The sequence below is a fragment of the Phascolarctos cinereus genome, unplaced genomic scaffold, assembly GCF_003287225.1.
Source record: "Phascolarctos cinereus isolate Bilbo 61053 unplaced genomic scaffold, phaCin_HiC Scaffold_4;HRSCAF=312, whole genome shotgun sequence".
NCBI classification, from domain to species: Eukaryota; Metazoa; Chordata; class Mammalia; order Diprotodontia; family Phascolarctidae; genus Phascolarctos; species Phascolarctos cinereus.
The window spans coordinates 720,163,502-720,190,243 of NW_027555847.1; the positions used below are offsets into that span (position 1 = coordinate 720,163,502).

Consider the following 26,742-nt stretch of genomic DNA (forward strand, 5'->3'; position numbering starts at 1 on the left):
ACGCTCTGGGCATACAGAGGACTTTCTCCTGTGCTCCAACAGCTCACGACCTAATGACATTTATTTATTTATTAAGAACATACAAGAGTGGAGAGAAGGCCTTCCCAGAGGACAGCCTGGTAGCCTTGGAAGGCCTGGGAAGGGCTACTGCTGAGGGTGAGATCTGAGGGGTTGTTTGGAACCTACAGGGTCATGGGGGGCAGTCTGGGAGAAGGCATCTGAGGGACAGAGACCCTCCAGGATAGATGGCAGACAGGCCAGCCAGCAGAGGGGGGCTGGGAAGGGGTGTGGTGGAGCAGGGCTCCGAGCTCTTTGGAGAACTGCTGGAGCCTCAGGCTGCCTCCTCCTGGTGAAGACCTTCTCATCTACCCTGGCTTGCCTTGGCCTTCACGTGTATACAGTTATTAGGGTTCCCCTCCTGACCCCGGACGTTCCTCGACCTATAGGAGCGTGGCCTGTGTGCAAAGCGCACAGTCTAGGCCACGGTAAGGCTGTAACAAAAGCATTTCAGGGTCAGATTCCTCTCATCAGACGAGGGGATTCTGTCTACATTCTGGGGGCCCCTCTCTACCAGGGTTGTTTAACCTTCTGGGGGGCAGCAGTCTGGGGAAGCCTACGGGCCCCTTCTCAGAAAAATAGCTTTAAATACACAGGATTACAAAGGAAACCACAGGTTAGTGAACACAGAAAGACAGACATCCTTTTTTCCCCACCCAAGTTCACAGAACTCTTGAGATGCAGCCACAGACCCCCGGGCTCCTGCTCCAGAGGCTCCACGGGGCTGGCAGGACCACACGGCCGACACCAGAGCACCTTAGGATTCAGACATCAAGGGGACACCAGAGAGAGGGGAGGTCAGGAATTGGCCCCTAGGGACAACGCGCCTGAGAGAAAATCTGGCATTCCAAGCCAAGCTTCTTGGGACCCCCAGACCAGGAACCACGCCCCCCATCCCTCCGTCGCATCAGCGGCTCCTTGCCTTGCCCCAAGCTCCAGACTACCCAATTCAATAACCAGACAAAGCGGGTAACATACTAACTTTTTTAATACAGTCTGATCAGATCAAATCACATCACTCGGCAAAACTGGGTTTATTTCAACGCAACATACGAGTGGTACAGTGTCCCCAACTCCTGGCTTCTACTATCTTTGGGGTACTCGGATAGAAACCAAACTTCTACAACCCCAACCAGACTGGCATTTTTTTAAAATTTTGCATAAAACTATTTCTTCCATAGACTTAAAACCATCAACTAGCCAAGTTATTATTTATGATACGCCTAAAAAATTTTAATACTAACCCTAATGTGACTGCTGCTTAAAAAGAGCTCTGTATATCACCTGGACTGGCTTTCAGTAGCAATTCACTACAACAGGTCCTAAAAATAATAACAATAATAATAATAATCAGAGAATTAAAACCCGACAGCAAGTTGAATGGTCAAAGTTCCAAGAGAACTGGCTTGGGATGTTGGGTGCCCTCGGCAGCTGGAGCCTCCCGGCCTCTGGTGGGGGGGGCGGGGTTGGGGGGCTCGGGAATCTCGGAGCCCCCGGCCCAGCTTCTCTGAGAGTCTCTGAAGAGGATCGTGGCACCGTGGTCTGCTAGATGCTACAGGCTTCCGGAGTCTTTCCGAACAGCTGGGAATTGATCAGTGTTTGCAGGTGGGTGGAAAACTTACTGCGGTTTCGTGGGTGGAAGGAGGGAGGTCAGGGAGGGGAAGATGGAGGGAAGGACAGGGGAGAGGGCCCCGGGACGCCACGGGGAGTCTCCACGGGAAGCCGGTCCAGGTGTGGCCTCGGAGACGTCTGTAGTGTCTGGCTGTCCCGTGTCCTAACCCTCGTCCTCGGCCGCAGAGACGTCCCGTACGGCTTCGGTCTGAGAAGCTACCTCTACAGAGCTTTTAGGAATGGGGTGGGGGGGTGGAGGGAGGGAGTCTGGGGATTAAAAATGAAGAAAAATCTCTCAGCTACGGAACCCAATGACATCACTTCCTTCCTCATCCTCAGCATCGCACTGCTGCTTCCGGGGGACGAGCCCACCTCACTTTCCCTCCGGCCCCATCGGCTGCTGGTCGACCTCTGGGTCCACGAGCGATGAAGCGAATGCGGACTGCACGATCTGAAAGCCGAAGGACTCCAGGAGGGACATGTTCTGCTGGGGAGAGAAGGGGGAGCCCAGAGTGGGGCCCAGGTCCCCCAAGGGCCCCCCCGAGGGCCCGGACATGCACCTTCTGTATGTGTTTGTTCAAGTAGGACTTGGATCGGAAGAAACTCCCGCACTCGGGGCAGGGGTACTTCTTCTCCCCGTCAGGCTCCATCTTGTTTTTGGGGACGGCCATGTCACAAGAGAAGGAACCGTTGGTGCTCTGTTTCTCGGGGGTCTTGAGGTCGCTGGCATCCGAGAGGTCACCGTAGGAGTCAGAGCTCTCAATCGGGTCCTGATGTGAGCATTTCTGGCCTTCTATAAACAGAACGAGACAAAACACACAGATGAGGCCAGGCTTTGGAAAGGCCCCTTCCTGGAGGGGAGCGGGGGCTCAGACTAGCAAGCTTGGGCTGGGATCTGGGGGCTGGGGGCAGGGGGCTGGCCAGCAGGTAGTCAAGTCAGACGTGGCCCCAGAAGGGCCCCAGGAGGCCTAACCGCTCAGTCCGTGGGCCAGGCACCTGTGAGGAAAGGGATCAAGAGACCCCCCCAGAGATGCCGCCTTCCTCGCTAGGGCCTTCTCTGCCCACTGCCCTCCGCCTCGCCCCCACCTCAGCCCGAGGATGGGATGGACAGCAGAGGAGACCAATCTACAGTCCCTGAACACCTGCCAACAGCCAGGTCCAGGCTGCCCCCCTCGCAGTTCAAGGCCACAGAAGAAGGCCATCCACCAACAAACACCATTCGCGGAGGCCCCCTGGCCCAGCACGCCTCCCTAGCAGGGCAGGACCGTCCTGTCCGAGCTGCCACACTCGGCTCGCCCGCATCTTGGGTCCGGGAAGAAGAAGCACTAGTTACCCCAAGAAAGTGGAGCCCAGAGCCCTGGATTGCGAGCTCCAAGACGGCCGTTGGCGATCATCCCGTCCAAGCCCCTTGCTCATTTTACAGGGGAGGAAACAGAGGCCCAGAAAAATTGGAGTAACTCGCCCAAGGTCACCAAGGTGGTGAGAAGCAGCAGCAACATTCACACCCAGGCCCTCTGGCTCCAAATCCCGTGCGCTCCACACTAAGGTAGCACACTGCCTCCTCGTCTGACTCCAGCTCTCCTTGCTCCAGATAAGAGACGCCCACCTGCCCGCCTGCCTGACTGCCTGCACACACAACCTGTGCAGACCCTACCTGCCTGCAGCCCCCCCCCCCAGGGAAGCCTGGGAGAGAGACGAGGCCAGACCGACTCCTCCTCTCACCACCGCTGGCCGCGAGCACCCCAGCTCGTCCCAAGCCCCTTCAGCCTCTCCCTAAAGACTTCAGGCCCGGAGCCCGCTGTGTCCAACGGCCTCACTCCTGACTAGCCCCAAGGCCGCAAGGGGGCTGCAGAAGGCAGAGCTACAGGCCCCGACCCCAGGGCTCTTGCCGTGGACCTCTCGAGCCCCTGATGGGAGCAGGGAGCATGCCATCAATCAGGGCGGGGGAGAGCGATTGGCCGGCTGAGCCCCCGGGGCTCACGGCCGAGGCCACAACAGACCGCGTCTCACCAACCAACGGGGGCAGTTCCCCTTCTCCCTGGGTGACTCAAGGCTCTCCAGGAGGCCCTAGGGAAGGAGGAGGCTTCATCGGCCCACACTTCTGACCTCACAGGAGCCTACCTCACGGCCACAGGCAGGTTGGAAGCAGTTGGCTTCAATGCTTCCAGACCCCCTGCTCACCCTGGACACGTCCTCTGGTTTATCATGCAGGGGGGGGGGGCGCGGGGCCAGGAGTCAGGGGAGGGCTGGCGGCGGCAGAGTGCAGGCGAGGGCCGGGAGGTGTGTGGGGCCTGGCTGGGGGACCCGAGTAGCCTCACTCACAATCCCCAGGGCCCAGCCTGAGACCGCCTGGTGCCCGCCCTCGACGGCCGCCTCTGGGCAGCCGGCCCGCTCCGCCCCTCCTCCCCGTGCCCAGCCCGGCGCCCACCGCACGGTCTGCGCAGACAAGCAGCGTGCAGAGCAGGGAGTCCTTGCCTGTGGTGCCAGAGGTCCTGACGCAGTGGAACGCTGCTCCCCCATTCGGGATGGGCTCCTGGCGCCTGGAGACCTGGGGAAGGGGAACACCGTGGTGGGTTTTAACATGGACCTTTAAGTAGGAGGCAGAGGAGAAACCTAAACGAGACAAAAGGAGATGAGATCCTGCCGCCGGCACCGAGAGACCTCAGTTTCCCCGACTGCGCCCGGCTGCCGGGCTCGCGCTAGGGGGGCAAGGCGGGGGGGGGGGGGGATGGCGTCTGACCGAGGCAGCCCGGGAGTGGGGAGAGCCCTGCCGGGTAAAACTCCCACAGGGCAGAGCCCAGCGCCCCGGGTCTGAACCAAAGCGCTCAGTAAACGTTCGGCAGGGGAAGAAACCGGACGCCAAAACATCTCCGTCCTTCCTCGCCCCTCGGACAGATGACCAGCCTCCGCGGCTATCTCGGGCCGGTTCAGACCGTCACAACTCAGCACGAGAACAGTCACTGAACCAAGAGATTCTGCTTGTGCAGCGAGGGGGAAGAGACAGGTTCCGCCAAGTGAGAGTTGGCCTTGCTCTCCTCAGACGGGGCAAGAATCTCCACGGGGTGACGGAGGTCAGGCGGTCAGACCCAGCGGGGCAGGGGGCAGGGAGTTCTTTGCCTATTCAGCCCTGGCATCTGAGAACCAGCAAAGCAGGAGTCGGGGTTTGTTGTTTTTTTTTAAGAAAATGAAACAGAGCAAACGCCCTCTTTGGTGTCCAGGGAAACCAGAGGAGATCAGACCTTAAGGGCAAAGTTCCCCTGAACAGTCAGATTTTGTTTCTTTGGGGTGAGAGTTTGTTTTTTAATTGCAACCTCGGGAAATAACTATGAATTAACTGCTGACATCTTCCGAATTGCTAAAGTACTTTTAAAATTGGGAAGTCACATTAAAGGGACACAGTTATCTCTGTTTCTACATGTCTTTATCCGTAGGTTTCCGACCCTGGAGTTATATTTTCAGAGCCGAGAGGCTTCAGAGGTCCACTCTGACTCTCTAGAAAGTGTGAAATGAAGATGGTGCCTCTGCCGTTAATCTCCATCCATTTGCTTGGAACCAAAGCCGCACTGAGGAGTGCGATTTCTGGGCTTTCTCCAGCTAATGCTGCTGTCTCCAGTATGTCTGGAGAAGAGTCCAATGACACCACTGGCTTTAGTACGCACATCTCCAAATCGGGATATTATGAAACTCTAGCCGTTCTAGAAGATTTAAAACAACATTTTTGGGGCAGAGGGCGTGGGGATGGGTAAAGTGGCTACGTCCCTTCAACCCAGTAATAATGATTCAGCTTGTATACACTTGAAACTTTCATGACTTTTTTTTTTTAAAGACATGACCGACTGGGCCCACTTGTACAGGACCAAATGGTCCTGAGAGATAGCCCAATACATACTTAGAAAAGCCACTCATCTGCTCTTTATTTTGACTGTCATGTCTGATGAACCCCACTAGCACAGCTTGGGCTAGGGTCCCAGCACAGACACTTCCGGGCTGTGTGACCAGGTAAGTGACTTCCCTCTCTGGGCACAGGCCAGGGCTTGTGCGAGGAGAGCTTGTGGTCAGCCAGGAGGCGTATGGGAACGGGGGCAGGGGATGCCCCCCCCTCCTGCCTTCCTTACCCTGAAGTGTACAGATCGTTGTGGAGGAGAATTCTAGTTATTCTGCTGTCCGGTCCCTGACCCCTAACAGCATCTGTGTATCTGTGCTGTGTGGATGGATTAGTATGGAAGATCTCTGAGAGCAGGGCATCTCTGAGTACAGTGCCTAGCCCAGGGGTGAAAAGACAGTAAGACACTTAGCAAATGTGCTGAAATGAAATGGGAGTAGGAAAAGAAGCCTCCTACACTGAAAGGCTGAACGGGTGCTCCCAGACGAGGAGGAAGAGGATGGTAATGGAAGAGGAAGGTAAGGGGCAAGGCAGGGCAAAGTCTGCTGTTGCTGCACACAGAAATGGTTTCATTCTTTGTACTTGTATCCCCAACAAGGCACGCAGGCAGGGCTTGACAAATACTTGTCAATGGACGGGTGGATGAATAAATGGACAGATGGGTGGGTGGGAGGGGCTCTGGAAATTGTTGCTTCAGGGAGGGGGGTGGACTAAATCTTACACTGGTGTCTGATGCTTGTCTGATAAAACTGCTTGGTTCTCAATAGAGAAACTGAGTAAGGTTTGAATGAAATCTACTCGCTGCTTTGGGGACTGGGTCATAAATGGGTCCAGAAGCAATGCTCAGAATGCAAGCTCTCTGAGGGCAGGACTGGGTTTTTTTTATGTCTTTGTGCCTCTTATATCCAGTTCCCTGCACGAAGGCACTAGATGGAGCACCTGTTACTGGATGGTATGGCCTTGCGGGCACTGGACCCTGGGCAGAGGGGCAGGTGGGAACCTAATGGAGCAGCTCACGAGTCAGGCTGCACAGATCCCCCCCTTCCTGCCCTGAAAGGGCCTGAATCGTATTTTTGTGACTGGCCCCTGAGGAGGGGGTGCACCCAGCTTTACCTAGCTTTGCCTAAATGAGGCTGCTGGGAGATCTGGAGACCCTGGCTCCTTTCTTTCCTTCCTTCTTTCCTTCTTTCCTTCTTTCCTTCTTTCCTTCTTTCCTTCCTTCCTTCCTTCCTTCCTTCCTTCCTTCCTTCCTTCCTTCCTTCTTTCTTTCTTTCTTTTTCCAATCGCTGAGCTATTCTGGATATTAGGAATACCGCAGCACGAGCTAAAGCAACTTCCAGGAGAACAGGGCACTAGGCTGGTCTCGACTATGGCTACAAGGAGCACAGAGACATGGGGACAAAGGTGAAGAGGGCCCAAGTAGAGCTTTGGGGCAGAAAGCATCTCGGGGGCTGAGTGCCTCGGGTCAGAACCCTGGCAGCGAGGGGGCGCATGAAATGGAGATGACAACATCCACAGCCTCGCTTGGCGGACAAGGAGCCTGGAGGCCAAACTAGGCCACGACTTCCACCCTCCACCCAGAGCCCACTAGCTCCTGACTCCCAGGTGCTGCACCTCTGGGGATGGGAGCTAGCTGCAATCCCCAGGGGAAGAAATCTTCCTTTATCTGGTACTGGTGGTGGGGTAGGGCGGGCACACACACACACACACACCCTCTCTGTTAAAACTAAACAGGTAATGAATAGCTACTCCTGTCCTGCTGTTAAACTCGACTATTCCTTCCAATGCTGAAAATGGGTTAGGCCTGGCCCTTCCATTCTCCCGGCTCCCATCTTCCTTCATGGCTAACTCCCTACCCTTACACACAGGGTACTCCATCATGGGGCTACAGCCCCCTGCCCCACCCCTTCTCCACCATCCTTCTTGACAACGTGCATCCCACTACAACTGAGGCTTTCAGACCATTAGGCTTCTAACCAGAGGGTGGCTGCTGGTAAATGTTTAACAAGCAGCTCTCAAAAAACAAAATTACACACTTTTAAGTTTAACCCGCCCCATTCACACGGTCTCCATCATTTTTTAAAGTCTAGACAGTCAGTAAAACAATGAATCAAGTCCCGGTTTGTAGCATCTGCTGATTTCTGAGGTACGAAGGCTCACGCTATGAACAGAACAATGCCTCAGGAGCCGGCACAAGCCGGCTCCAGCCCCCTCTCGTGCCCGGCCCCAAAGAGTTCTGGACTCCACAGGAGGAGAGGGATGTTGGGAATTTCCCAGGATTCATTAGAAAGGGCCTGGCGGTCCTCTTGTCCAGGCTCCCCACCACGTGAGCTGCATCTCCTCCCAGCGCCAGGCAGGCGGGCACCTGACCCCCAGAGGCAAACATCCTCCGGGGACGACTGCTAGGCCGCTGGTGAACAGAGATGGTGGACGTGACCCTACGTACACCAAGCCCCCGAAGGAATGCTGCTGAAATCATCTCTACAACACACAAAGAGGCACTGCCCTGGGCTGAAGACAACCCAAAGCAGCCCCTGGCCATTCCTGGCATCCCCAGCACATAACATGGTGCCTGGCACAGAGCAGGTGCTTAAGAAATGCATTTCTCAACTGTCTAGAATGGCTAGGGCCAGGGTATCTTCTTAAGTGAGGCTCTACACCAATTTTCTCTATCGGAGAAGGAAATAACAATATGTCCTAAGCTCCCATGTCCCCCTGTACATAGATGGCGGCTTAAAAGTGTCTCTGATGTCCAGAAATGATGCCTCATCTTCCACTCTCTGCCAAACGTCCTCTGCTTGATTCTTTTTCTACATCTGTACAAGGAACCAGCCTAGTCCCATAATTCTAGGAAAAGTACTCTGCAAACCTCAAACATTAAAGCAAATGCTTTATTTTTTTTCTTCTCTGATTAAGAATTGGATCATATCCTGTCCCTCTGACTTCCCAAGATGGGTTAGCCTAAAGTTGACTTTTCTTCTGGTGCCCTGGAGAAAGGGGGCCAAAGGCCTCCAGGGCTGAGGCCCAAGGACATGCCATCTGCAACCTGGATCCAAATGTGGCCCTTCTGAGAAAACGTGGTCTTCAATTTCATTGTTTCTGAATCATTTATCCCAGTGACTAAGTCTGTGTTCCAGCAGCCACACCACCCTCTTTGCCAGCTCTAGGAGAGAAAACCATATAAATCTTGTAAAATGTCAATTGTTTTCATTAGCTGCCTCTTCACTTGGGGTCTGTTTCCAATCTGTTCAGCATTTTCCATATTCTGTCATAGTCTGTGGTCTCCATTCTCTGGTCTTCATGTCACTGTCCAGGGCTGGGTCCATTAATGAGGTTCCATGGGGTCCCCTTGTCCTGGAGACAATAGCTAGGACTCTCCAATTCACCTGGGAGAACCAGTATCATCTCTCACTGGCCTCCACAAAGTTTACCAGATGCTAAGAGCCATGACAACGGAAGATTGTTGTGGAAACACTGGCCAACAGTTGGCTTGTCTGGGTTTGAAAGGATGCTTAGGCACCATCTGAAAGCTACATCTGACTGGAGGAGGGGGGAAATCCCATTGGCTCAATGTCTCGCCCCCACTACCACCCAAGCACTTTAAGCCAGCTACATACGGCCTCCACACCCAGCCCGGCTGGCCTGCCTGCACATCTTCCCTACAAGCACTACTTCCACCTCAAGGAGGTGTCCAAAAACTTGAGGGTCTCTTAACTTTCTGGAAATGATGGCTTTGCAATCAGCCCAACCCGGGTTCTCTTGTTAAGAGCATCTGATGAAAAGCATCAGCTCCCAGGGGCCAGTGAGCCCAGCCTCTGATCTCCCATGCTGTGACTGCCCCACGCCATTGTGACCTCAGTCTGTGAGCCATCAGGCGATACGCTACCCCTCCAGCCCCTCTGCTGAGGGCTGTTATTAACATCACTTCACATCTGTGAAGCATCTGGACACTTCTTAGATACTTACGCCGAGGATCACAAGGATGGTTTATCTAAGGGGTTGCCAGAAGTCACACCCTCCCCCATAGTAGTAATAATAACAATAATAATACTAGCGCCTTATCTGTAAAGCCCTGAGTATGCAAAGTCTGCTCTCAAATCCATACGATTCTTTGATCCTCACAACCCCGTGAAGTAGGCTGGGCAGGTGTTATCATCCCCATTTTACAGATGAGGAAACTGAGTTTCAGAGACGTGACCTGCCCACATCACGTGTCAAGTAAATGGCGGAGCCAATACAAGAACCCCGATCTCCTGACCCCACGGTCCAGCGTTCTTCCCACCTGACCTGACCTGCCAAGCCCACCATTCTTAAATCCCGTGGGAGCCTTTGGACGTGTCCCCTCTGATGAAAATCTCCTTAGCTCAGCTCTGTCTGTTCTACCTGCAGGGGCTCCAAAGAGACCCCTTGGCTCCGCCACGACCACCACAAAGAGTTGGCCTTTCAGCATCTTCCCACACAACTGGTCCCCATGTGGCCTCTTTGGATTCCTTCAGGGTCCCTAGGTGTGAGCTGTACATCCCTCCTCTCCCAGTCTGGCAACCAAGAGAGACGGCTGGGAAACGGAACCTCCCGCCCAACTGCCCAGATCCCCACAGTGTTCTCACCTACTCTGGGCACGGATCTATCAGAATTTTGCCAGGTAAATGGCCGTCCAAAGAGATGGAAATGAAACTGTAACCGGATACAATGAACTCAGTGGGTTCTTCTCTATCTACTCATGCCCCAGAGTCTTTGCCACCCCAAACTCCCCCTAGATCTCCAGTGCTGGCTAGAAGAAAGTCAGAGTCTACCCTCGCCAGGGGACGCACTGCCGCCCCGGCAACGTCCTACTGCCAGGCTATCTACAAGTGCATGTACCTGCCACTGAGAGCACACAAATGGACCGGCATCTTTACAGCTTTGACCTCATCCATCCAGTTCCCCCAAATCCCCAAGAGACACAAGGACCCAAATCTGGGCAGAGACGCCGCTCCCTCCCTACCCCCGGCTCCTTGGGTTGGCCCCCAACACTGAGTGAGCAAGCAGTTAGCAGGAAGCAGAAGCCAGGCCATGCTTCCTGCTCAGTGGGAAGGAAGAGCGGCGTGGGGGTAAGCCAAGGACGTGGCGGGATGCTGGCGACACGAACCCTCTCTCAAACACCCACGCTCACCGCCACCCGCCAGGACGCCAGGCAGCAGGAAGATTACCTCGATTACAGATACTGCAGAAGTTGCTCGGTCCTTCGCTGTGCTTCTTCAGGTGATCCGCCATGTATGCTGCCCGCAAGTACTTCCCGCACACCTGGCAGGGTACCTTGTCTTCATGGCAAGCCAGGTGGGAGCGCAGGCGGTCACGGGTGGCAAAGGAAGCGTTACAGGTCTGTGGGCAGGAAAGAGAGTCAGGGTGAGTGCCCACCTCTTTTCTCCAGAGACAGGACGCCCGGTTCCCGGGGAGACACTAGACCTCGGGGAGCGCTTACACACAGCTTGGCTGGAACCCAGATGAGACCGACTGTCCCAAAAGTAAGACAGCTGTTCCAGTGACACTCAGTAATACCTCACCTGTCTTGCAGAGATATTTCTTACACCAGTAAGAGGCAGTACAGCAGAGTGAGCAGAACCATCCTCATAGCCAGGAATCAACCAGTCAATCGCTCAGATCAAGAAGTATTTATTAAACACCTTCTACGTGCCAGGCACTGTGCTAGGCCCCAGGGAGGCAAATACAAAGAAAGAAACCATCCCTGCTGGCAAAGAGCCTGCACTCTGAATGGAAGGCCTGGATCCCAGCGTCTCCAAAGACGCTGTCAAGTAACATCCGTGCAGTGCCCCCAGGCCGGCAGACTTTAAACTGCAGTGCTAATCAATCAGCTAGGAGCAAGGCACAGTGCTAAGTAAGGAGGGTACAAAACGAGGCAGAGGAAAAGTCCCTGCCCTCAAGGAGCTTAGGTTCTTTTTTTTTTCCTATGCTTTCTTATGTTTTAATTTTTTAATGGTACTTTATTTTTTTCTAATTACATGCAAAGAAAAATTTTAACATTCCTTTAAAAATTCTGAGTTCCAAATTTTCTCCCTTCCTCCCTCATCTACACCCTTAAGATGTTAAGCAATTTGATACAGGAGATTGTGTGTGTGTGTGTGTGTGTGTGTGTGTGTGTGTGTGTGTATGTGTGTGTATATATATGTGTGTGTGTATATGTGTGTATATATGTGTGTGTGTGTATATATGTGTGTGTGTGTGTATATATATGTGTGTGTGTGTGTGTGTATATATATATGTGCAATTATGTGAAATCTATTTCCATATAAATCATCGCATGAAAAAAAAAGAGACCAAAAGGGAAAAAAAATATACAAAAAAATAAAGAAAGTGAAACTAGTCTGCTGTGATCTACATTCACACTCCACAGCTTCTTTCTCTGGATGTGAAGGGCATCTTCCCCACCAGTTCTTTGGTCCTGTATCACAGTATCGCTGAGAATAACTAAGTCATTCCTGTGGATCGTCATGTAATGTTGCTGTTACTGAGTACAGTGTTCTCCTGGTTCCTCGATGAGTTTACATTCTAACAGGAGAGACAACATGCAAACACACACGTACAACTGAGGGATGAAGGCACTGGAATGAACAGGCCTTGGGGAAGGCTTCCCATAGGAGGTGGGCTTTTAGCTGGGGCTTACAGGAAGCCAGGGAGGTCCCTAGTTGGAGAGGAAGAAGGAGCGCAGGGCAGCCAGAGAAATGCCAGGAGCCACAGCGATAAGGAGGAATTTCCATTCGAGGCAGCTCCAAGCTGCCTCTCTATCAGTCGGTCTACCCCAAGACCATCCAGGCCCACCTTTCTGGATCCTCCAAGAGCAGGGGTGGCAACTGAGGCAGCTCATTCCCTTCTTGGAAGGCTGGAGCCTCTTCACTGCTCACAGACTCAGTTTCCTCATCTACCTCCCAGGACTGTTGGGGAAACTCAGTGAGATCACCTGGGAAACGCTTTGTTTAAAGTGATACCCAACTATATCCCAAAGAGATCAAACAAATGGGAAAAGGACCCACATGTACAAAAATATTCAAAGCAGCTCTTTTTGTGGTGGCAAAGAATTGGAAATTGAGGGGATGCCCATCCATTGGGGAATGGCTGAACAAGCTGTGGTATATGAATGTAGGGGAATACTATTGTGCTATAAGAAATGATGAACAGGCTGACTTCAGAAAAACCTGGAGAGACTTGTATGGTCTGATGCTGAGCGAAGTGAGCAGAACCAGGAGGACTTTGTACACAGTAACAGCCACATTATGCAATGACTAATACTGTTAAACTGAACCCTTCTCAGCATTACAAGGATCTAAGACATCTCCAGAGGACTTGTGATGGAAAATGCTGTCCACATCCAAAGAAAGAACTATGGAAGTCGAGTCGCTATCACTTATTTTTACCTTCTGTTGAGTTTTGTTTCCTCTTTCTGATGGTTCCTCCTATTGGTTTTAATTTTTACTTACAACTTCACCAACATGAAAATATGTTTAATGGGAATGTAAATGTAAAGCCTATATCAGATTGCACGCCGTCTTGGGGAGGGTGGGGGGGAGGAAGGGTGAGAAAAATTTTCAACTCAAAAGCATATGGGAGTGATTGTTGATAAATCAAAATAAAATAATAAAATTTAAAAAATAAAAATAAAAAAAAAATAAAGTGATACCCAAGAGCTGGCCAGCCATTATTATCATCATTGTTAGGATGCTCCCAAGAGGGAGCACGGCATGGTGGGGAGAGAGCCGGCCTCAGAAACAAGGAAGAGCTGGGTTCAAGTCCCATCCCTGACATATCCTGGCTGTGTCACGCTGGGCAAGTCACTTAACCTCTGAGATGCCCATCTGCACAGACCTCTACCCTCAGTCACAGGTACAGTGCTTGTCCCCATCTAAAGGCTGCCATGCTCTTCCTAATCCTGAGGCAAAATATGAACCAGAAGTGCCTGAAGGGAGTCCCAATCTCCCCTAAAGGATCAATATAGGTGGCTTTTTTCTTTCTTTTTTTTTTTTGTAAGGCATTTGGGGTTAAGTGACTCGCCCAAGGTCACACAGCTAGTGTCAACTGTCTGGTCTGAGACAGGATTTGAACTCGGGTCCTCCTGACTCCAGGGCCAGTGCTCTATCCACTGCGCCACCTCGCTGCCCCTATGTGTGGCTTCTGAATCAGTCACCTAGATGAAGCACCTACTATGTACTTGGCACTGGGCTAAGCACTTTACAAGGTATTACCCCATTTGGTCCTCACAATTACCCTGGGAAGGTGGAGCTATTATTACCTCCATTTTATGGATGGGAAAACCGAGGCAGGCATGGGTAAAGTGACTTTCTCAAGGTCACCCAGCTAGTAAGTGTCTAAGGCCAGATTTGAACTCATGTCTTCTTGACTCCAGGCCCAGCGCTCTAATTGCGGAGCGGCCTAGTGGCCTCTCGTGACCACATTAAGAAGCTCAATTGTGTCAAACGCAGGTGAATTTGAGGGGAAGTGGCTTCTAGTGTAGACCTGTGCCCCCAGCCCCTCCCTCTCCACTTGCTTCATACTAAGTGGGCGTGGCGGTACTGCCAAAAGGGAACCATGCTACTGTGAAGCAAGGAAGAGAGAGGGCAATGGAGGCCGGACTCCAAATATAACTCTTGGTCACAGCACGACGGATGCCCACGAAATGACCGTACAGCTTCTGGCTCTGTGGGAATTACCGACCCGGGCAGACAGAAACAGGCTTGGCAACTTCAACTGGTTCCTTCCCCAGAGCCATCTGCCAAATGTTCACTCGCTCCTCCAACAAGCAATTGTGAAGCACCCAGTGTATGCAAGGGGCTGTGATAGGCACCCGAGACACAAAGAGAGGTCAGGGCACAGGCCTGCTCTTAAAATCTGACAGGGAAGAAAGGCGGGAAAACAAATAACCTTGATACCAGGGAGAGTGAAATAGAAAGACATGCTGGGAACGGGAGTAAATATTTATATAGCACCTACTATATGTGCCAGGCACTATGCAAAGCCCTTCACAAAGATTATCTAATTTGTTCTTCACAATAACCCTGCAAGAGAAGCACTGTTATCCTCATTTGAGGAAACTGAGGTAGACACACAGATTACAGTGACTTGCCCAGGATGACCCCGCCAGTAAGTGTCTAAGGCCAGATGTGAACTTGGGGGTTCCTGCTTCAGATCCGGTGCCACCTGGCTGCCACTGAAAGTGATGGGGACGGGACTGAATCCAAGGGGATGAGGGCTGAGAAGGGAATCAGGGAGACTTCCAGGCCTCTGGGCCCAGCTTTGAAGGAGGAGAGACAGCATCAGCAGTTAGACAGGGGAGGAAGGAAGGACCGCGTGAACAAAGTCAGGAGAAAGCTCTGGGGAAGAAGAGGACAGAGCTGAGTGGGGATCACCGAGGCCAAAGGGTACAAACTGCTGGATCTGGAGTTCGAATCCCCCATGGACCCCTTGCTACCCAAATGCCCTCGGATAAGTCAAGCAACTGAACCTCTCTGGGGCTCAGTCAGCGCCTCTATTACCTGAGGGGGCCGGCTTAGTGGCTCTAAAGCTACAATCCTTTGAAATAGGAGAATATGAAATCAGGCTGAAAGGATCAGTTAGAGCCCGACTCCCCAGATAAGAGGCAGAGAGGAGCACAGGAAATAAAGTGGACAACTCTGATGACATGAAATTGAAAAGGGTTCTGCACAAACAAAAGCAATGCAACCAAAATTAGAAGGAAAAGTGGGAAGTGGGAAAAAACTATTTGCAGCAAGTTTCTCTGACAAAAGTCTCATTTCTCAAATAGATAAGGAACTGAGTTAAATTTATAAAAATGAGAACCATTCCCCAATTGACAAAGAGCCAAAGGATAGGAACAGTTTCTAGAAGAAGAAATCAAAGCTATCGACAGTCACATGAAAAAACACTCCAAATAATCATCAATTAGAGAAATGCAAATTAAAACAACTCCGAGGTATCACCTCACAGCTATCAGATCGGCTAACGTGACAAAATAGAAGAATGACAAATACTGGAGGGGATGTGGGAAGACTGGGACACTAATGCACTGTCAGTGGAGTTGTGAACTGATCTAACCATTCTGGAGGGCAATTTGGAACCATGCCCAAAGGGCTACAAAACTGTGCATACGCTGTGACCCAGCAACAGCACTTCTAGGGCTGTATCCCAGAGAGACCATAAAAAAGGGAAAAGGACTTATTTGTATAAAATTATTTATAGCAGCTCTTTTTGTGGTGGCAAAGACTGGAGCTCGAGGGGATGCCCATCCATTGGGGAATGGCTGAACAAGTCATGGTATATGAACGTAATGGAATACTATCGTGCTATAAGAAATGACAAGCAGGACGATTTCAGAAAAACCTGGGGAGACTTACAAAAACTGATGTAAAGTGAAGTGAGCAGAACCAGGAAAACGCGTACACAGTAACGGCCACACTGTGCGATGATCAGCTGTGAATGACTTAGCGACTCTGATCGAGGCAACGATCTAAGACAATTCCAAAAGACCCGAAATGAAAACGGTGTCCACCTCCAGAGAAAGAACTGATGATCTCTGAATGCAGACGGAAGCAGACTTTTTTCACTTCCTTTATTTTTCTTGCTTTTTTTGGGGGGATGCAACATGGCTAATGTGGAATGGCTAACGTAGCATGACTTCACATGTATGATAATTATCATACTGCCTGCCTTCTTCATAGGCGGGGGAAAGAGGAGGGAGGAAAAGAATTTGGAGCTCAAATTTTTAAAAAATGAATGAATGAACAAACATGAATAAATAAATAAATAAATGAAAGCCCTGGATCAAGGGGCTTTGAATGCCAGGATCAGGAGGTTACAGCCCCCTAGACAGCAAGTTACGGAGTTAATACCCATAGCTATAGCCTTAGTTATGTTCTTAAGGCCAGGGCTGCAGGCTGAACTAAATCTCTCATTTATCAAAACAAAAAGAGTAACCCATGCCTGGACACAGGTATTAGGTCCCCAAACACTTTCATAACCACGACCTTAGCAGATTCTCCTACCCTTCAGGAGGCACTCAGGGCAGGTGTTATCCTAATTTTACAGCTGAGGGAACCAGCTGTAGGGAACTCAGCTGTCTGCCCCAGATCACCTGGCTACTCGGAGCCCAACCCAGAACTCAGGTCTCCAGGCTCTTACTTCAATCCAAAGGCCAAACATCCTTACAGGGTGGTCCCCAGCACCCTCGCCCAGAGGCAGCACCTCAGCCTCATCTTAAAAAACAAATGACATTCAAGCCAGAAGGGTCCTAGGGACAACTTAGTCCAAACCCCTCCCTGTACAGATGAGGAAATCCAACCCAAAGCGAGGAAACAGCGATCCCAAAGTTACAGAGACAGCTGCCACGGAAAGTTGCCTCCGAGAAAGGCATTTCCTCCACCCCAACACACCCTGTCTTACTAAATATTGATCAAAGACAGTGTCAGGGGAATGAAAAATTACTATTATTTTTGCTACCAATACCCCTGAGACAGCTGCAGCAGCCCTCCAGAGGCCCAGAACAGGGAAGGGAGCCGGGCAGCGTAACCAGCTGACAGGTGCTCCCAAAGGGCCCCAGAGATACTCGGGGTCACTGGGATCACAGATCCAGAGCTGGGAGAAGTCTTAGGGGCCACTGAGTCCAACCCCTTCATTTGACAGATGAGGAAACTGAGGCCCAGAGGGGGGAAGGGACTTGCCTTCACCCAGCTAGGAAATGTCCAAGGCAGGCCTCAGACCCATGCCAGGGAAATGAGTGGACCAGGATCACCCAGCAAGTGAGTGCCTTTGCCGAAAAACCACTCAGGCCACGTTCCAAGACGCGTTGGAAAATGTGAAGAGCCTAGAGTGAAGGAGACCTGGAAACATTGAGACCTGCCCATCGGGGGAGCGGTGCCCATCAAACCTCTGGAGGATGGCCACCCTGGGGGTTTTCTGGGCCTGACCACAGAACAGGAGCAAGGAAGCAAAAACCATGAGGTGTGACGCGAAGAAAACAGAAGCCAAACCGGGCTCCCCGGCCTCCCTGGGCAGAGTCACTGCTCAGCACCAGCCAGGGGCTCCACGAGATCCACAGTCGGGGCAGCCTTCCTCAACGGCACGGCCTCTTTCGTCCAGGCTGGTGACCGCCCTCCAGAGGCCACACACTCCTTAGCCTCCTTTGTAGTTATTTAAACTCTCAGCTGACCATGGAAGGCCGAATAACTTAATCCCCACTGGCCTGACTGCTCTCCCTCATCCCACCTCTTCTCCCTATCTCCTCATCCATCACCAGGGAAGGTAAACTAAATTTAATAATCGCCTCAGCAAAACATAATTTGGAAATCCAATCTGTTGAGGAGTGCATCTCTCTGTAGATATCACAGGATCTCCAATCGGAAAGGCCCCCAAGGGGTCCCCACACCTATCCCACCATGATGTCCCCGAGTGGTCATCTTCCCTCAACTTGAAGACCCTGGAGGACAGGGAGCTCACTACTTCCCGACAGCTCTCCCTGTTAGGAAGCCTCTCCCTTCCACTTTCCCACCTTGCTCCTGATTCCACCGTCTGGGGCCTCGCACCACAAATCTATTCCTTCTTCCCCGGAGAGCCCTCCAACACCTGAAGCCAGCTCCCATCTCCTCCCGGGTCCCGGCTTCTCCTGGACGGAGGATCCGCCTGGAGACCATGGCACGCCAGCCTCCCAATCTGACTGCCACACCAAGATGCTCCCAAGCCGCCACCCCCAAGTCCCCCTTCCACATCAGCGCGGTTTTGGTAGCATTTCACTGAAAAATCAATTGTGGGTCCTCAGCCCTCGGAGGTCACAGGTTCAGAGTCCAGCCCTGGGGACCTAGAAGGGGAAGCTGAGGCAAGTAACACCCAGGGGTCTCCCTCCAAGTATCCAGAGCCCTGACCCTGCGAAGGGGAGCAGCGCTGGCCGGGGCTCGCTCCTACAGGGGCCAAGGCAGCAGAGCTCCAGGGCCAGCTCCATACTTTCCACGTCCCTGGGGTAGGAAAGAACAAGACCTGAGGCCGAGAAGGAGAGGGCAGGGTGCGTCCAGGACCATAGGAGGGGCAGGGGACCCTCCCCCAGTGCAGAATCCAGAAGCACGGCACATGAGGGCTGGCAGGGACCATCTGGTCTGAGCCACGAGCCCTCCAAAGGATCCCGGGCATTTCTAGAGCACTTTACAGAGTGGAACGCGCTGCATAAATGTGCCCTCACAACAGCCCTGGGAGGTGGGTGCTATCACTAGCCCCATTTTACAGATGAGGATACAAAGAGGCTGAGGAAGGGGACGTGACTTGCTCAGTCACAGCTCACCAAACTCCACCCGGGGCCAGCTCTGACGGCCAGGAGGCCAGTCTTGACCTGGGGTTCTCTCCCAAAGGCCCCCACATCTCTCTAATCCACCCTCGCCCTCCAAGGCTGGGAGAATATGCCCAGGTCTTTTCCGGTCTAGGTGGCCCCTGAGACTCCAAGATGGCGGCAGAGTCTGCAGGAGACAGAGCTGGGACAAGCAGGACCCCCTCCCCCTCTGCCCTGGGCTGGAGAAGGGAATGGACGCGCCCACATGGAAAAGAATGTTCTCCCCAGGTTAGACCTGAAGGGACCATGGAAACCATCGGCCAACCTCCTGATTTTACAGAGAAGGAAACCGAGCCCCGGAGAGGGGAGTCGATCCCACCTAGCCTCCCGGGCAGAAAGACAGAGGCAGGCCTCCTCCTCCTCCTGTGCTACCAACGGTGCTAAGGCGACCGAGCCAAAGCAGGCACAAGGCAGGACAGTGCCCTTCTACCCCAGGCCCGGGAGGTCTAGGCACGCCCACGTGGAGAGGCAGGGCAAATATATGGATGAGATGGGTCAGGGCCAGATCCGAGGCTTAGCCTCCCGGATTCGGTTTCACAGCCCTGCGTCAGTGAGGGCTTTTAAATAAAGCCCTGGCATACGCCTATCGAACCGGGCTCACGGACATACAGAAATGCACTGTGGGCTGCAGAGGCAGGGCATGGCCCCCGCCTGGCCAGAGGCCCAAGGGAGGAGGGGCAGGACTCTGGCTCTGCAGGTCAGCTGCCAGCACAGGAGCCACTGACTGCCTGCCTCCCTTTCCCCGTCTCTGCCTCCCCTCTCCCGTCCTCTCTCCCGTCCCCCCTCCTTCTGTTCCTCTCTGTCTCCTGTCTCTCATCTCTCTCTTCCCCTCTCCTCTCCCTCTCTTGTTCTGGGATTCAGGCTCTTTCCTCAGCAAACTGGCAACTTTGGCCGTTCCTACAGACACTATCTCACAGTGGGCCTACGAGGTGAGGGAGGGCCTGGGGTCTTCTCATACTCATTTCACAGATAAAGAACCTGAGCCTGCCTAGGCATGGGACTTGCCCAAGGTAACAGAGCGACTGTCAGAGGCAGCATCTGAACTCGGGTCTTCCTGATCCAAGCAGAACAATCTTTCCACTGGACCAATTACAGGGCTGTTTTGAGGGTCTCCTCAAGCCCATGGTCCTAGGACCACCAGAGGACACAGCTGTGGGCAGCCAAGCCTCTCGCCCCATCTGACCACCCGGGCCCTCAATCTCAGCTCTCAATCTCAGATCCTGGGCCTCCTGAGGTGGATGCCGGAGCCACGGTGATGTCTGCTCTGAGACACGGCCATGCCAAAAAAACACAGAACGACTCCCATATACACCACAACCCACGGCTTCAGTCAAACCCCAGGCCTGATCAGGCCCGGCACATCAGGAGGGAACATCTAAGCCATACGCAGCAGGGGAGGGTGAAAGAAAACAGGCGTTTGGAAGACCCCCGAGGGCCTCCGCCCAGCCCAGCCGAGGAGCCGGGGGGGGGGACCGCGTGTGCGTGTGTCTGTGTGTTCATATGTGTGTCTGTGCACTCGCGCTTCGGGTTAAAGGGGGTGGCGAGACCAAAACCCACTGATGCGCTCACCAAGACCAGAGACAAAACACACAAAGTCTTCGATGTTAGAATGAAAACTTTATCACGGGCGGACTCCGTCCTCACGGAGCCCACCACAAGCAGCAGGCAGAGTACAGAATCCTACATTTCTGGGTCTGCTGTATCAGTTTCCCGAAGCCAAGGCGGCCACAATCTGAAGACTGCTAATCTACTTCCTGCCCCAATAAACCTCAAAAACCCAAGGGTCTAACTCTAAGCCAGAGATGAAAGGGGGAAACCACCTGAGGGAAGGATGCCACAGGGCCACTCTACTGGGGGAGAGTCAGGAACTGCCAGGAGGTGGCAAAGCTCCCAGAGACCCCGTGGGGGCAGCGGGCAGGTGCTGCCCTGACGGAGGGCGGACGGCTGGATGAGACTGCTAGCTGGTTTGGGGAGACACAGACAGGAATCTGGGCTGGCTGCCTCCTGGAGGTGGTCCTGGGGGAGTGCTGACCTCCAGAGCAGCTAGCACTGCCCGGGGAGTCAAGCCACAGGGCCTGATGCTGAGAGGACCATCAGTCCCCACAAAACTGGCCACGAGTCCCAGGGAGGAGGGAGAGGCAGTACCTACAGTGTGAGTCCTTGCCCTGGGCCCAGACCCTCAGAAAGGAGGAATCTCTTCCCGGGGGCCTAGTGAGGAGCCTCCCCACAAACCAAAAAGCCCTGAGATGGGGAAAACCCCATCCCACCCAGGAAGAGGAGAAAGACGGAGGACCGAGGCAGGGCGAGCTCTCCTGAGGGAGCCAGGCAGCCGGGCTGACTTTCCAAGGGGCTCCCTCTCCCCACCCCAGGAAAAACGCCCCAAATGGGGGGGCAGGTTATCCCACAGGCCACTGGGCAAATGCCCGATTGCCCTCTGGGGTGGTCCAGCCCTGCCTCAAGTACCCAGGCTGAGCAGAGCAGAAGAGATGGCTGCCGGAGTGTGCTGGGCCCAGATTATCGAGGGCTTGGAAGGATTTTTTTAAAGAAAGGGAAAAGGCGGTATCAGGAACAGGGTGGGCCGACCTCCACAAAGCAGGCTGGGCAAAGTCCCATGAGGCCAGGTCGCTAGGCAGAGTTTCCAGGGGCGGCAGGCCGCTGCTGCTCCCTCCCCACACCTGGAAAAGGGCAGAAAGCGCAGGTTACCTCCTGGCCACCAGGCGCAGTGCCCCATCGCCCTCTGAGGTGCGTCCTACTTGGGCCAGGAGCCCCGAGCCCCCCTCGGGAGGCGCTAGCGAGCGGGGGTCTGCTCAGGGGCAAGAGTCGAGCAGGGGAGGGAGGCAGCGGGGTCTGCAGGTTCCACACTGGTGGTCACCTTTCTTCACATCTCATCGCCTCACAGGAGACCGACTGCCCTTCAGCGTACAGAGTGCGGCGTGCACCCGCCACAAGGACCTCGCAGGGCAGCACATCCCTTCCAAGAAACACTCCACTTGGAATGAGAGGCCTGAGCCCAGCTCCCCGTGCCCTACGCGTGACCTGGGGGCCGGTTCCCTCACTGGCTACCTAGCAGTGAGGAGCAGGGCCTTGAAGCTTTCTCCCATCTCTAGACCAGAGACCCTACGAGCCCAAAGTGAAGGGGGTGGGTCTGATGCCCCCGAGGCCTCCTGTGGCTCAACCCCCCAAGGTCCAACTGAAGGACACACAGTTTGCAAAGTCCTCATCCTGCCCAAGCAGGCCTGAAAAGGGACCGTACCTCCCACTAGGGGGCACTAGACCTGAAGAAAACCCCAATTCCTTCGGACTTTCTGAAGACGCCCGTTGACCCCTCATTTTTCTTCCTCGGACCCCGTGCCCAGGGAGGAAATGAGCCCTCAGGAACCAGGGCAGAAGTCGGTTCTCCTGGAGAAGCTGAACCTGCCTGTAGGTGCCGATGCCCAGGAGCCCCAACTTCCCCCAGACTAAGACGGGCTCACAAACAATGACATCTATAGCCAGCTCCCAGGCCTGGCTCTGCAATAACAGAGGGTAAGGAGCTCTGGACTCTGTGTCACAGCCTCAGCTCAGACCCTTTACTAACCAGGTAACCACAGTCAAGTCACCTCCCATCTCTGGCCTCAGTTTCTTCAACTGTAAAATGGAGACAAAAACACTCTAGTGACCTACCTGTCAAGGCTGTGGAGAGGAAGAGGGTCCTATCAACCTGAAAGCGCTTTAGAGAAAGACTTAGGGCTGGGAGACCCCTTATTTTCTTGAAAAAGGCAAACAGAGATTCCCAGGGCTCTAAGGAGGCTGGATGGGAAGGGCTCTCTGCCATGATACAGTCAACTGTCAATCACCCAGGTCCAGAGGCTCTCAAGTGGCGGTTATGCAGACTCTGATTGTCCTCTTCCTCCACTCTACTACTGAGATTCACTCAGCAGAAATCGGACAGGGGCAATGACAGGCAGTGGCGGGGGAAAGAGGTCAGAACAATTGGGCAGCACAGACCTGAGGCACTCAGGGGGCCCTTCACACACCCATCTTCTCAAGCCATCCCTCATGCCTCGGACGACTGACAGTGGGCTGCGAGCCAAGAGCAGGGCAGGGGGGGCCATCACGCAGGGGACAGAGACCAAGCAGCGGGGAGAAGAGCTGGGCTGGGCCTCAGCACCAAGCAGCTGGGTCAGGGCTGGGGGAGGCGGAGACTCAAAGGTCACGGCAGCGAGAGAGGTCACGAGGGAGAGGAGAGAGGCGTGCAAAGCATCTGCCAGCTGGAGGGATGGCTGCGCCCTCCAGCCCCCCACCCACGGCACACACACACACACACACACACACACACACATAACGGCTCGCTCCTGGCTGGTGGCCCGGGCTTCTGCACGGTTGGACACCCTAGACAATGTGACAGCAGCCTCGGCCCCCTCTCCCGCTCCATTCCCAACCCTTCACGCCTCTCCAGCAGTGGCCCCTACCTGACACTTGTGAGGCCTTTCGGACGTATGCACCTGCTTGATGTGTCCGTTCAGATGATCCGGCCTGAAAAGAAAGGGAAAAACAAAGACTTTCAAAGGGGGCCCTCAAGAAGGAGGGCAGAGGGGGAGGGGAGGGCAGTCAGGCTGGGGCCACGCCACCCCACTTCCCAGAACCCCTAGAGGACAGCCCAGCCAGGTCCTGGAGCCTGGCCACAAGCTGATCTTCTCCAGGAGGGAAGGGGAAGGTGGGCTTCCCTGACGCTGCCTCCTTCTGCCCCCAGACTGCTGGGACCGGCCAAGGAAGACGCCTTCCCAACGAGGCACGGCTGACTTGCCCTCATTTTTTCCTGGTGGGGGAAAAACATTTTCACTGTCCCAGAGCAAAGCAGCTTGGTAACTGAGGCCTTCCCCTCCCCCTGCTTCTGAACGTGGGCTGGAATTTGCTCCCTGGAGAATGGCCCACCAGACCAAGGAGCGTGGATGGTACAGCCGAGTTGTTAAACCTGATGTCTGGGGAGGCAGGTGGGCAGAGGCCTCACAACCGGTAGGACTGGTTCGAGGTCGGCGGGCGCAGCGGCCGAGCTTCCTGCTACCCCTATACAGGCCCCTCTCCGAGGCCCCCCAGCCCCCGGCGGCTCTGTCTCCAGGAACGAGGCCCCCTCCCCACCCTCAACCCTACTTAAATATTTGCTAAACATTCAGCCCCGAGCAGAAAACACCAGCAGCCAGACTTCCACCCAAACCTCAGGTCCCTCATCCCCACTGCTAAAAAAGCATGCGCTGGATATGCGGGCCCAAGGAGCCCTCTGTGGGGGGCGGGCACCTGGGAGCACTGGGGGGGGGGCCCAGGCTGGGCAGCAGAGGTCAGGAATGCAGGCTGAGGGGGTTAAGAATAAGCTCAGCCTTGTGGGGTCTCAGCTTCCCAACGCCAGCAGAGCAGGGTATCAGAGCAGGCCTGTGTGTGGCGGGGAGTGTACGTGTATGTATGTGTGAGAGGTGTGTGTCTGTGTGTATGCATGTATGCGTGCATGTGTGTAGAGTTGTATGTGTATATGTATGTGTGAGACAGGTACATGTGTGCATGTACAACGTGCGTTGTATATGTGCGTGAATACTGTAATGGGTGTGTCTGTGTATGTGATGTGTGTATATGCGTGTGGAGGTGGGAGTATACGTGCGTGCATGTAGCGTGGATATGTGTCTGTATGTATGGGGGAGTGTATATGTGTGGTGTAATGGATACGTGGATGTGTGTGGGTGTGTACATGTATGTAGGGGGGTGTATACATGCGTACATACATGTGGTGTGCACGTATGAGTGTGTGTGTATGGTGTATTTGGCGTACATGTATGGTGTGTATATGGATATTGTGATGTGTGTATATGTGTGTGAAGGCGGGAATATGTGTGTGTTTGGTGTGGACATGCGTGTGGATGTATGGGGGGGTGCAGGGTGTATGCGTGTAGGGGGCGTAATGTATACACGGATGTAAGTGTGTGTGAGAGGCGGGGGGTATACGTGTGTGGGGTACGTATAGGCACGTACATGTTGTGGGCGCATATGCATACGCATGTGTGGTACGTGCACGTTCTGTGTGTGATCATTATAATGTGCGTATCTGCACATGGGATGTGTATATGTGGGTGGGTGGTGTGTGGGAGCAAGTCCCCCACAACAGCCCCGGCACCCAGCAGAGTGCAGAATGGGGGCCCCTCCCACCGGCCAGGGAAAATCCAAGCCCCCTGCACTCTTGCACACACACGCCAAGCACAAACTTGCTCCCGCAGCCCAGGGTCGCCCCAACCCCACCCCCCCGCCCCCGCTGGCTGGACGGCCCAAGCGAGAGCCAGCCCCTCCCCCCTGCAAGGGCCCCAAGCCTGGCTGGAGACACAAAGGGCTTCCAGAAAGGCCTGACGGGGCCTTGCTCCCGGCCTCACCTCCTCCCCCAGGCTCAGGGCTGGACGGGGCTCACCGGCCCTCCGAAGCCTGCCGGTCTGGGGAGGAAGGGAGGGAGAGAGGGCAGAAGCCGCAACAGGGGCAGGGGGCAGGCCCGGGCTTACCTGGAGAAGCCTTTCCCACAGCTCTGGCAGATGTACGGCTTGCCCACGGAGCCGTCGTGGGAGCGGACGTGATAGGACATCCTGTCTTTCCGTTTGAAGCGCAGGCCGCACACGGGGCACGAGTAGGGCTTCTCCCCGGAGTGGGAGAGCTTGTGCCGGTTCAGGTGGTATACGTCTCGGAAGATCTTGCCGCAGATCTCGCAGGCCACCTGCTTCCTGGTGCGGCTCCTCTTGCGGGGCCCGTCGGGGTCCTCGGGGATGGGCAGCCCGTTCTCGCCCACCCTCTGCGGGGGGATGTCTATGTAACCCAGCTGCAGGCTGGTGACCCCGTGCTGGGCCTCATGCTGCCGAAGGCGGTTGGCGTCGGTGAACACCTTCCCGCAGAGGCCGCACGGGAGGATCCCGGCTTCTCGAAGCCCCCCGGGGGAGCCGAACATCATCGAGTCCAGCAGGTTGGCCTTCCGGGGGCGGCCCCGGCCCCGCTTGCCTGTCAGAGGCGGGGCGCTGCCGCCCACGTTCTGGAACGGGGAAGCCAGCAGCTGCGGGGACAGCGGGCCGGCCACCATGGGCAGGCGGTCAACCCCGGGGAGCACGGGCAGGGAGGCCTGGCCCGCGATGGCGGCTCCCGCGGCCCGCGCCGCCTCGTCCTCCGGCGGCATGCTGCCCGCGATGCCGTTGCCGCTGGGCCCCAGGCCTGCGCCGTTGGTCATGTCCAAGGGGAAGCCCAGGTCGCCGGCCCCCGGGGGGCGGAAGAGCATGATGTCGGCGCGGGCCGGGGGCACCAGGATCTGCACGTTGGACTGCTTGATGACCTCCTGGCAGATCTCGATGACGGACCTCATGAGCAGGAACTTGGCGGCGGTCATGAGCTCGGGGAAGCTCTCGAGGCGCACCACGATGCGCGACGTGTACGCGAAGTCCAGGATGTCCCCGAAGACCTTGGAGCTGATGGTGTGCATCTCCAGCTCGCGGCTGGGCCCCACGCCCCCCGCCGCGCCCGCCGCCACGTCCTGCGGGCCGGCCTCGGGGCCCCCCGGCGCGCCGCCGTCCGCCAGCTGGGCGCTGAACACCGACTCGAAGTACTCGCTGCAGGCGGCCAGCACGGCCCGGTGGGCCGGAAAGCTCTCGTCGCCCACACGCAGGAGCACGTCGCAGAAGCGGCCGCCGTTCTTGCGCTGCTGGTTCAGGTTGTGCAGCATGTCCGTGCTGTGCCGGCTCACCTGGTACGTGTAGCAGCCCGCCGATGGGCCCGGAGCCCCAGTCCCGGCGCCCCCGGCCCCGCCGCCGCCGCAGGACGCCGCCGCCGCTTCGCTGACCCGCTCCAT

At 54.8% G+C, this 26,742-nt stretch overlaps 1 protein-coding gene across 1 annotated transcript; it reads right to left on the reverse strand.

Annotated features, from left to right (window-relative positions):
- Positions 1 to 1,027: 1,027 nt before the first annotated feature.
- Positions 1,028 to 26,742, reverse strand: PATZ1 (POZ/BTB and AT hook containing zinc finger 1). Its single transcript, XM_020996547.1, is given in 6 exon segments — positions 1,028 to 2,209; positions 2,211 to 2,461; positions 4,144 to 4,281; positions 10,741 to 10,912; positions 23,357 to 23,420; positions 25,418 to 26,742. Coding segments are annotated over 6 exon segments (2,118 nt in total). The 3' UTR covers positions 1,028 to 2,041.